Source organism: Lepidochelys olivacea (genome assembly GCF_965140295.1).
Source record: "Lepidochelys olivacea isolate rLepOli2 genome assembly, chromosome: 17".
In the NCBI taxonomy this organism is placed as follows: domain Eukaryota; kingdom Metazoa; phylum Chordata; order Testudines; family Cheloniidae; genus Lepidochelys; species Lepidochelys olivacea.
In genome coordinates this window covers 24,838,650-24,850,988 of record NC_140427.1, presented here as the reverse complement: position 1 = coordinate 24,850,988, position 12,339 = coordinate 24,838,650, and the positions used below count along the sequence as shown (strand labels likewise).

At 47.8% G+C, this 12,339-nt stretch overlaps 1 protein-coding gene across 9 annotated transcripts in view; it reads left to right on the top strand.

The window, feature by feature from the left end:
- STX1A (syntaxin 1A) overlaps nucleotides 1–12,339 on the top strand; it is a 337,512-nt gene that overhangs the window by 244,129 nt on the left and 81,044 nt on the right. For all 9 annotated transcript variants that reach the window (XM_084651118.1, XM_084651122.1, XM_084651123.1 and 6 more), the window contains one exon: nucleotides 7,183–7,256. In XM_084651118.1, the coding sequence (XP_084507244.1) occupies nucleotides 7,183–7,256 (74 nt within the window). The remainder of the gene's footprint in view (nucleotides 1–7,182; nucleotides 7,257–12,339) is intronic.

Below are 12,339 nucleotides of genomic sequence, written 5' to 3'. Positions count from 1 at the left end.
GCTGACGGCATATTGGGCTGCATTAGCAGGAGCATTGCCAGCAGATCGAGGGAAGTGATTATTCCCCTCTATTCGGCACCAGTGAGGCCACATCTGGAGTATTGCGTCCAGTTTTGGGCTCCCCACTACAGAAGGGATGTGGACAAATTGGAGAGAGTCCAGTGGAAGGCAACGAAAATGATTCAGGGGCTGGGGCACTTGACTTATGAGGAGAAGCTGAGGGAACTGGGGTTATTTAGTCTGCAGAAGAGAAGAGTGAGGGGGGATTTGATAGCTGCTTTCAACTACTGGAAGGGGGGTTCCAAAGAGGATGGAGATCGGCTGTTCTCAGCGGTCGCAGATGACAGAACAAGAAGCAGTGGTCTCAAGTTGCAGTGGGGGAGATCTAGGTTGGATATTAGGAAAAACTATTTCACTAGGAGGGTGGTGAAGCACTGGAATGGGTCCCTTAGGGAGGTGGTGGAATCTCCTTCCTTAGAGGTTTTTAAGGTCAGGCTTGACAAAGTCCTGGCAGGGATGATTTAGAATCATAGAATCATAGAATATCAGGTTGGAAGTGCCTCAGGAGGTCATCTAGTCCAACCCCGTGCTCAAAGCAGGACCAATCCCCAACTAAATAATCCCAGCCAGGGCTTTGTCAAGCCTGACCTTAAAAATACCTAAGGAAGGAGATTCCACCACCTCCCTAGGTAACGCATTCCAGTGTTTCACCACCCTCCTAGTGAAAAAGTTTTTCCTAATATCCAACCTAAACCTCCCCCACTGCCACTTGAGACCATTACTCCTTGTTCTGTCATCAGCTACCACTGAGAACAGTCTAGATCCATCCTCTTTGGAACTCCCTTTCAGGTAGTTGAAAGCAGCTATCAAATCCCCCCTCATTCTTCTCTTCCACAGACTAAACAATCCCAGTTCCCTCAGCCTCTCCTCATAAGTCATGCGTTCCAGTCCCCTAATCATTATTGTTGCCCTCCGCTGGACTCTTTCCAATTTTTCCACATCCTTCTTGTAGTGTGGGGCCCAAAACTGGACACAGTACTCCAGATGAGGCCTCACCAATGTACAATAGAGGGGGACGATCACGTCCCTCGATCTGCTGCCAATGCTCCTATGTATACATCCCAAAATGCCATTTAGTTGGGGTTGGTCCTGCTTTGAACAGGGGACTCCTGAGGTCTCTTCCAACCCTAATGTTCTGTGATTCTATGATTCAGTAAGTTCTTGGAATGTTTTGGGGCAACTTTTTGTTTTCTGGAAGTGAAGAATGGGACATGGGGACAGAGTTTTGAGACTTTATTGTGACCAACAGGTTGAGGCAGTGGTTGCCAACCTGAATGTAGAAGGCAAGTTGGGTGAAAGTGATCCTGAAATGATGCTGTCATGATTCTAAGGAAAGGAAGCTGTCAGAGTAGCAGAAGACTTTAGCCAACTCAGAGAACTGGTAGGGAGACTGTGTAAAGATTTGGGGATCACCCAGACCAGGCGGGAGTTCTGTCGCTACCTGCCCTGTAACCTTGAAATGCCCTAGTGCTGTGCTGCTGTTGCTCAGAGCCCTGACATGTGTGGCCAGCCCACAAGCACAAAGGTCTCACCCTGGCTTCTGCCAGCCTAGTTACACCTTGCAGGGTGACCTCAGCAGCCCTTCTAGTCCTGAGTCTCCCCAAATCCATCCTTCCTCAGTTCTTAACCACCAGACACTCAGACCCTTCCCCTCTGGTTCATCGTCCCCAAAGGTGTGAAACCAGTCTCCACTTATCATAGAATCCTAGAAGATTAGAATTGGAAGACACCTCAGGAGGTCATCTAGTCCAACCCCCTGCTCAAAGCAGGACCAACCCCAACTAAATCATCCCAGCCAGGGCTTTGTCAAGCCGGGCCTTAAAAACCTCTAAGGAAGGAGATTCTACCACCTCCCTAGGTCATAGAATCATAGAATATCAGGGTTGGAAGGGACCCCTGAAGGTCATCTAGTCCAACCCCCTGCTCGAAGCAGGACCAATTCCCAGTTAAATCATCCCAGCCAGGGCTTTGTCAAGCCTGACCTTAAAAACCTCTAAGGAAGGAGATTCTACCACCTCCCTAGGTAACGCATTCCAGTGTTTCACCACCCTCTTAGTGAAAAAGTTTTTCCTAATATCCAATCTTAACCTCCCCCACTGCAACTTGAGACCATTACTCCTCGTTCTGTCATCTGCTACCATTGAGAACAGTCTAGAGCCATCCTCTTTGGAACCCCCTTTCAGGTAGTTGAAAGCAGCTATCAAATCCCCCCTCATTCTTCTCTTCTGCAGACTAAACAATCCCAGCTCCCTCAGCCTCTCCTCATAACTCATGTGTTCTAGACCCCTAATCGTTTTTGTTGCCCTTCGCTGGACTCTTTCCAATTTATCCACATCCTTCTTGTAGTGTGGGGCCCAAAACTGGACACAGTACTCCAGATGAGGCCTCACCAATGTCGAATAGAGGGGAACGATCACGTCCCTCAATCTGCTCGCTATGCCCCTACTTATACATCCCAAAATGCCATTGGCCTTCTTGGCAACAAGGGCACACTACTGACTCATATCCAGCTTCTCGTCCACTGTCACCCCTAGGTCCTTTTCCGCAGAACTGCTGCCTAGCCATTCGGTCCCTAGTCTGTAGCGATGCATTGGATTCTTCCATCCTAAGTGCAGGACCCTGCACTTATCCTTATTGAACCTCATCAGATTTCTTTTGGCCCAATCCTCCAATTTGTCTAGGTCCTTCTGTATCCTATCCCTCCCCTCCAGCGTATCTACCACTCCTCCCAGTTTAGTATCATCCGCAAATTTGCTGAGAGTGCAATCCACACCATCCTCCAGATCATTTATGAAGATATTGAACAAAACCGGCCCCAGGACCGACCCTTGGGGCACTCCACTTGATACCGGCTGCCAACTAGACATGGAGCCATTGATCACTACCCATTGAGCCCGACAATCTAGCCAGCTTTCTACCCACCTTATAGTGCATTCATCCAGCCCATACTTCCTTAATTTGCTGACAAGGTAATCCATTCTAGTGCTTCATGCCCTCCTCGTGAAATAGTGTTTCCTAATATCCAACCTAGACCTCCCCCACCGCAACTTGAGACCATTGCTCCTTGTTCTGTCATCTGCCACCACTGAGAACAGCCAAGCTCCATCCTCTTTGGAACCCCCCTTCAGGTAATTGAAGGGCTGCTATCCAATCCCCCCTCACTCTTCTCTTCTGCAGACTAAACAAGCCCAGTTCCTTCAGCCTCTCCTTTTAAGTCATGTGCCCCAGCCCCCTGATCATTTTCATTGCCCTCCGCTGGACTCTCTCCAATTTGTCCAGATCCTTTCTGTAGTGGGAGGCCCAAAATTGGATGCAATACTCCAGATGTGGCCTCACCAGTGCCGAATAGAGGGGAATAATCACTTCCCTCGATCTGCTGGCAATGCTCCTACTCTGCAGCCAAAAATGCTGTTGGCCTTGTTGGCAAGAAGGGCACACTGCTGACTCATATCCAGCTTCTCATCCACTGTAATCCCTTGGTCCTTTTCTGCAGAACTGCTGCTTAGCCAGTTGGTCCCCAGCCTGTAGCGGTGCATGGGATTCTTCCTTCTTAAGTGCAGAACTCTGCACTAGTCCTTGTTGAACCTCATCAGATTTCTTTTGGCCCAACCCTCCAATTTGTCTAGGTCACTCTGGACCCTATCTCTACCCTATCTCTACCCTCTCCCCCCAGCTTAGTGTCATCTGCAAACTTGCTGAGGGTGCAAGCTCACTTTAGCACACACACTCCACACTGTCTGCACACGAGAGACCTTCAAGGGGTAAAAATAAACAAGAGGTTTATTTAATAGAAAAACCACAGACTCTGAGATGAAAGAGTAAGGGAGAGCACACAGATACAAGTTACACAGTACATTGGTCAAAGTGGACAGTCTCTACTTAAAAGAATAAATGGACACAAATCAGACGTCAAGAATTATAACATTCAAAAACCAGTTGGAGGACACTTCAATCTCTCTGGTCACTCGATTACAGACCTAAAAGTGGCAATTCTTCAACAAAATGCTTCAAAAAGAGACTCCAACAAGAGACTGCGGAATTGGAATTAATTTGCAAACTGGATACAATTAATTTAGGCTTGAATAGAGACTGGGAGTGGATGGGTCATTACACAAAGTAAAACTATTTCCCCATGTTTATTCCCTCTCCCCCCTCCCTCCCCCTTGCTCAGACGTTCTTGTCAACTGCTGGAAATGGCCCACCTTGATTATCACTACAAAAGTTTCTCCCCCCTCCCCCCCGCTCTCCTGCAGGTAATAGCTCACCTTAAGTGATCACTCTGGTTACAGTGTGTATGGTAACACCCATTGTTTCATGTTCTCTATGTATATAAATCTCCCCACTGTATTTTCCACTGAATGCATCCGATGAAGTGAGCTGTAGCTCACGAAAGCTCATGCTCAAATAAATGGGTTAGTCTCTAAGGTGCCACGAGTCCTCCTTTTCTTTTTGCGAATACAGACTAACACGGCTGCTCCTCTGAAACCAGTAAATAAATGGCATAACACAACTTCAGGCTTCACATTACAGTATTAGATAAAATCCTCTTTCTAATGCAAGTTAGCAATTGCTTTTGAACAGTTTCCCAGCCTACCCACTAGCCATAGACCTTGATCCAGCATTCACAGACAGCCTCCCACCTTCCAGACTGTTCCCCAAATTCTGGATGAAAAGCCTCAGACGCAAGCCTGGTTTTAAAAAGCTTCCCCCGCCTGCCTCGCTTTTCTCTGTCTCTTAGTCCATGGTGACTCATGTTTATTCAGAATGTGGAAAGCCCCTCTTGATTTAAGAGCCAGCATGTCTGTGTCTTTCCGTTAAATTTAGTGATCCTCCGTTGTCCTTCCCTGGGCTGGGTGGGTACCCGAAGTTGCTTTTGTGTAGACAAATGACTTGGGAGGTGCCTCTTCCGGTCTGAACACTCACTGTCTTGCTGTGAGCTGGAGCTGAAGCTTTATGAGCAGTTCTCTATAGACACAAATAAAAGCACGACAAGCCTGGCCTGTGCACCTACCACATAATGATTATTAAGTTTAGAGCATGAGAAGCTTTCATAAAAGACCTTACTCTGCACGTGTTTCTAGTACATTAACATTGTGTACAAGCCGTTGGTTCACCTGCTTTTTCTTTGGGGTTCAAACCCCCTGTTCTCCCATTCCGGTGTCTGGACCCTGATTGTCACAGGATCCTGTGGGAAGAAAACAGAAGGGAAAATGTAGTTTGGAGAGTTGGTGGTTTCTTGAAGAGACAATATGAAAGGCATAACACCAAACGATTCCAGTACAAAGGAAAGATCGGAAGAATTGTAAGAAGCCAATATGGCTCCATTAGGAGCTCTTTAATGAACTGAAAATCAAAAAGGAATCCTACACCAAGTGGACATACAGACAAATCACTAAGAATGAATACAAAAGAATAGCACAACCATGTAGGGACACAATCAGAAAGACTAAAGGTTACAAGCAAGGGACATAAAAGGCAATAAGATCAGATTCTTTAAATACATTTTGAGTGAGAGAAACACAAAGTATAGGCCACTACATAGTAGGGAAGGAGAGCTAATAATTGAAGATATGAAGTAGACAGGTGTTTAATGCCTATTTTGCTTCAGTCTTCACTAAGAAGGTTAATTGTAACTAGCTGCTTAATACAATTAATATTAACAAGAAGACTGGAGGAACCCCAGTCAGAATAGGGAAAGAACAGTTTAAAGAATATGTAGATAAATTAGATGTATTCAAGTTGGCAGGGCCTGACAAAATTCACATAGGGTATTTAAGGAACTAGCTGAAGCAATCTGAGAACCATTAGAATCTTTGAGAACTCATGGAGGATGGGTGAGGTCCCAGAGGGCTAGAGAAGAGCGGATATAGTACCTATCTTTAAAAAGGGGAACAAAGAGGACCTGGGGAGTTATAGACCAGTTAGCCTAACTTCGATCCATGGAAAGATACTGGATAAATAATTAATCAATTTGTAACCACCAAGAGAATAATTTTCAGGATCCCAAGAAGGGCAGTCATGGCCAAGGGTCAGAGCAAGGGCAACCCGAAGGCTGGGAGTAGCAGAGGAGTTCGTAGTCAGATCCAAGCCAGAGTCAATACCAAAGTCGTAGTCCGAATCAGGCGGTGAAGTCCAAATCAAACCAAGGTTAAGCCAGGAATTCCACATAAGGAGCAGGAACAGTTGACGCAGGTACAGAAGATCTGTGCCGTTGCCTGTACACTTCCTGGAACGCCCCTTGGGTTTATATGGGGAAGGGAGCCAATCAGGAGCCATGGGACTTGAGGTGGAACTTCTGATGGGCTGTGTGTTATAGGTGCGGCTGAGTGGCAGCCTGGAGATGTTGCAATAATACGATGGTAAATAATAGCCAATGTGAGTTTGTCAAGAACGAGTCATGCCAGGTCAGCCTGATTTCCTTCTTTGGCGGGGTGACTGGCCTGTCGGATGGGGGAAGCAGTAGATGTGACAGATCTGGATTTTAGTCAGGCTTTTGACATAGTCCCAAATGACATTCTCATAAGCAAACTAGAGAAATATGATCCAGATGAAATCACTATAATGTGGGTGCACAAACGGTTTAGAAACTTAACTCAAATAGTCGTTATCAATACTTTGCTGTCAGACTGGGAGGGCGTATCTAGTGGTGTTCTGCAGGGGTCTCGAAGGAGAGCAATATATTCAATATGTTCATTAATGATTTGGATAATGGAGTGGACCATACGCTTATACAATTTGTGGATGACACCAACCTGGGAGAGGTTGCAGGTCCATTAGTACAGACATTGCTTTGCAGGGCACAGAATTCCTACTCTCTATTTTACATTCCTGACTCTTTCTCAGCAGAGTGAGAGAGAGATGTAGTCTTCAGCTGTTTAAATTAGTAACCAGTCCTGCTGTCTGAAAATGTAAGAGACAGCTGGAGCTAGTGGTTTGCCCACAGGAAAGCTGCTTTCAGCCCAGGATAAAATGGGCCGGTATCTCAGAACATGAGGACTGCAGTGGGATCCAGATGCGTCTCTAATCCACATGTATTCTGGCTTTTAGAATTGATTTGCAAAGCAATCTCTTATTCTCTTCTAAACAGTCTAAAATAAGCTGAATTCTTCTGTCCACAACCAGGTATTGAACAGAGTATTGAACAAGAGGAAGGATTGAATAGATCATCTGCTGACCTGAGGATAAGGAAAACGCAGGTGAGTCTCTGTCCTGGTGAATCTTGGTTTGGGAGGATGGAGGTTGAGACAAGCTTTGCACACTAACGTGTCCCAGAAGGTGATGGAGGACAAAGGCTGCAGATATTCTGCCCAGAGCCCTGAAAAGCACTTCACAGTAATGGGGCAGATTGCTAGGTGTGTCTGCAAAAGAGTGTGCAGGCTTTGTGCACCCCCAGCCTACATGCCTGAAGCCCCAATGTGATTCCTGTGATCTGTGTATGTAATATAATAAAGGGGTGTGTGCATCCAATTCCTCACATGCGTGTACACATTAGGGCTTCTGTGTGGGTAACTCGGGTGTGTGGTTTTTTGCACACATGTTTTGAAATATCTGGCCCAGTGGGATTTTATTGAACCACGAAATAAACTATAGTTCATGCACTTTGGGGACAGAAAGGTCCCTTTTGCAGTGTGTGCTAAACCTGGCTCCTCAGTGCACTTTAAAGAGCATGGAATGATGCTCTGCAGGATCATAAGAGATGTCAAAACTGAATGACATTGTGGGGATGTGTATGCCCTAAAAGTGTTTATAATATAAACTTCTGGATTGCATTCTGCAGGCCCATAATCTGCTCCTGGAAATTCACTCTCTTCATGGGGCACCGCCCTGGCTGGCAGCCTGGGAAATAGCAGTGTTTGAATAGTTAAAACAATTCTATCTCCCATTGCAAAGGACTTCTTTGGTAACTGGCACCGTCTCTCAGTTAGCAGGTTTCTTACTGTATTGTCACAGCAATGTGGCAGTAAGTCCTACTTTATTAGCAAGCATTTTTCAAAGGAATAAGAGGAAATTGCTGTAAGTACATTAGAATCAAGCATTGTAAAAGTAAGTCAAATGCTGCCCTGGTTTCTATTAATGGAAGCACCAGGTGAAACAAGGGGAGTGATTATTTCCCCCTACTCAGCACCAGGGAGATCCAGGGCTCTTGTTATATGTTCAGTTTTAGGCGCATGGACAGAGAGATTCCAGAGGTGAGCAACAGTAATGATAACTTAAGAGCTGAGAAAAGAAGAGGATATGTGGGGTGTTTGTCACAGGGGGGCACAGTGCTGGTCTACAGGACATCCATGGATACCCAGGCAATGCTTACATATTCCAGTAGTGGGCACTATAGTCAAATCTTTTACAGATCCATAGCGAGCAGTTCTGAGGAAGGTGTAGCACCAGAGGGCGCTGCCCCTGGGCGAGGTGTCTGTCAGGGTATCTCCTGTACCAGAGAAGAGCAAATTGGAGATGGATATAAACTGACTATCAACAGGTTTAGGCTCATGTCACGGAGTTTTAGGAGTAGTGCAATGTACTAGACATTGGGGTACCCAGAATGGTAGTGGACTGATCCCCTGAATCATTTGAAATTGGACTGGGGAAAGCCCTAGGGAATATATGCGAGGGAACAATCTTATGCTGGGCCAGTCCTACCTGGAGGAAGTGACATAGTGTGAGAAGCAATTAGATTGGCTGTTTCACTGCCAATAAATCATTCTCATCCCTAACTTCTCTGAGGCCTTGTCTACACTGGCCAGTCTGTGCGCAGCAAAGCAGCTTTCTGCGCGGTAACTTCCGAGGTGCACACGCGGCCACGCCACTTCGTGTGCAGAACCTGCACAGTTGCAGCGCTGTAAAAAAACACCCTGATGAGACGTGTGCAGGTTTCTGTGGAGGGGCTACAGTGCCGCGGGGCCAGTGTGGACACCCTGGTCGATGACAGCGCTGCGATAGGCCTCCGGGAGGTGTCCCACAAGGCCTGTTCTCACCTCTCTGGTCATCAGTTTGAACTCTACTGCCCTGCCCTCAGGTGACCAACCGAGAGCCCTACCCCTTAAATTTCTTGAGTATTTTGAAAGTCCCCTTCCTGTTTGCTCGGTGATGCGTGCAGTGGTCTCAATACATCTTTCCAGGTGGCCATGCCTGCTCCACGCACCAGGCGCTCCCCCGCTTGGAGCAATGCCGAGCTGCTGGACCTCATCAGCATTTGGGTAGAGGAGGCCAGTCCCGGCTGAACTCCAGCCGTAGGAATTATACCTACGGACAGATTTCATGATGCATGACAGAAAGGGGCCATGACTGGGACATACTGCAGTTCAGGGCCAAAGTGAAGGAGCTGCAGAACGCCTACCACAAGGCGCAGGAGGCAAACCACCGCTCCAGTGCTCAGCCACGAGCTGCTGGTTCTACAAAGAGCTGGATGTGATACTCGGTGGCAACCCCACCTCCACTGCGAAGGCCACTGTGGATACTTCGAGAGTGGACCGAGCCAGGAGGAGGAAATCTTGGACGAGGAGAGGGCGGGGGACCCAGAGGCAGAGGATGATTCGGAGGTCAGAGATGCATGTCAGGTCAGAGGAGGCTAGCCAGTCACAGCTGTTGGAGCTTGGCGAAGTGCAGACAGGAGACAGGCCCCTGGTAAGTGGCTTTGATTTTGGGAATCGCTGAAGTGAGTTGTTGGGGGCAGAAGGGTTGCAGAAAGCAGGCTTGTGCCTGTATGATGTGCATACCACCACATGCCTCGTCTGAGCGGTGGAACAGAGACTTCATTGACTCCCTCACTTCATGGGAATCTGCCTCAGAGATCTCTACGAAACTCTCATGGAGATACTGGGCAATCCGCTGCTGTAGGTTCTTTGGCAGAGCTGCTTTGTTTCTTGCCCCATTAAGGGTAACTTTCCTGCACCACTCTACTGTCACTGGGGGAGGAGGGGAACCATTGCTGCACAAATAAGACGCATAAGGATAAGGGGGAGAGATAGCTCAGTGGTTTGAGCATTAGCCTGCTAAACCCAGGGTTGTGAGTTCAATCCTTGAGGGGGGCCATTTAGGGATCTGGGGCAAAAATTGGGGATTGATTCTGCTTTGAGCAGAGGGTTGGACTAGATGACCTCCTGAGGTCCCTTCCAACCCTGATATTCTATGATAAGGGCCAGGCAGAAGCCGCAGTCTAAGAGAAGACCCTCCATTGATTCCCTGTTCACCCTTAGCAGCGAGATATCTTCCGTAATGAACACAACCTGTGGAAAATGGGGGGACAGTAATGATTATAAGGCCCCCACTACAGTGCTGGCTCTCCCCAAGAGCCACATGCCCAGTGTGCAGTATGGTCCTGGAACACTGATTTCCCCTACCCCTGCGGTTACTCACCATTTTGGGGGTCTTGTGGCTCATGTGCGCTTGCCTGGGCTCAGCCAGTTAGTGACAGGTGTGTGAATCGTGGCTGTGTTTTAAATCACTGAATCAGTGGTCTGTGTGTTGCAAACAATACTGCTTCTGTAAAATGTTGCATTTTGGCTTCGCAGATATGACCTTGGGAGGCCAGTGTCCCTCTTGGTTATCGCCAGCTGAATGGCTACGCAGAATTAGAAAGAGGCCACGAAGAACTAAAGAGGACTTTCTGCGTGAGGTCATGATGCACTCTATGGCCGAAAAACAAGACCTGAAGGAGTGGCGGGACAGTGAGAAGAGGGACCGAAAGGAGAATGCGGTGCGCGAGAATGAAGCCACAGAGCAGCTATTAAAAGTTATGAAGTGCCAAGGTGCTACCAGCACTGCAAACAGCTCCGTGCCCGCCCTCCCCTGCAGCCCCTGTTGCAAAATGCTTTCCCATGTGCCCCTCAGACACCGCCAACACACTCTTGCATAGCCCTGAGGACTCCCAGTACCCACTGCACTCAACATCCGTCCCTCTGCAGTTTAGCCCTGCTGAAGTACAGTACCCACTGCACTGTACTCCAAAGGACAACATTGCATATGATACCTAGACATACACAAATCTTTAACCGTCCCGGGACCTCACCTCCTCCTGGGACCCTCCCTTTCCCCCTCCTCCACAGTGCTGATGTGTTTTTTTGTTTGTCTCTTTCCTCTGGTTGTTTATTAATAAAATAATTGTTTTGGTTTGAAAGCAAACAGAGCCCTGCAAAGCAACAGGCAATTTTCTTACACCTTCACAGGGCATCGTCTGCACCAATCATCATCCCCTCCTAGCATTACAAGCGCTGCACTCCTGAGCACAGCAACAAATATTGGTGGATTTCAGCTTCAAATTGCTCCCTCAAGGCATCCCTGATTCTTATGGACCCGCACTGCGCACCTCTAATAGCCCTGGTCTCTGGCTGTTCAAAGCCCTGGTCTCTGGCTGAGCCTCAGCGATCCAGCCCTAAGTGAAGCTTTCATCCTTCCCTTCACAAATATTATGGAGCATACAGTACGTGGCTATAAGCATTGGAATATTGTCATCGGCCAGATCCAGCCTCCCATATAGGCAGCGCCAGTGGGCCTTTAAATGGCCACAAGCACACTCCACAGTTATTCTGCATTTGGTCAGCCTGTTGTTGAACTGCTCCTTGCTGCTGTCAAGGTGCCCCATGTATGGCTTTATAAGCCACGGCATTAAGGGGTAGGCGGGGAATCACAGGATCACAATGGGCATTTCAACCTCCCCTATGGTGATCTTCTGGTCCAGGAAGAAAGTTCCTGCCTGCAGCTTCCTGAACAGGCCAGCGTTCCAAAAGATGCCTGCGTCATGCACCTTTCCAGACCAGCCTGCGTTAATGTCCGTGAAACGCCCACGGTGATCCACAAACGCCTAGAGAACCATGGAGAAATACTCCTTCCTATTAATGTACTTGCTGGCTAGGTGGTGTGGTGCCAGAATTGAAATATGCATGCCATCTATCGCCCCTCTGCAGTTAGGGAAGCCCATTTGTGCAAAGCCATCCAGAATGTCACGCATGTTGCCCAGAGTCACGGTCTTTCAGAGCAGGATGCGATTAATGGCCCTGTACACTTCCATCAACACGAGTTCAACGGTCAACTTTCCCACTTCGAACTGGTTAGCAACTGATCGATAGCAGTCGGGAGTAGCCTGCTTCCACAGTGCAATTGCCACATGCTTCTCCAATGACAAGGCAGCTCTCATTCTTGTGTCCTTTTGCCGCAGGACTGGGGCGAGTTCATCACACTCCCATGAATGTGACTTTCCTCATCCGAAAATTCTGCAGCCACTGCTCATCATTCCAGACCTGCATGACGATGTGATCCCACCGCTCAGTCGCTTGTTTCCCAAGC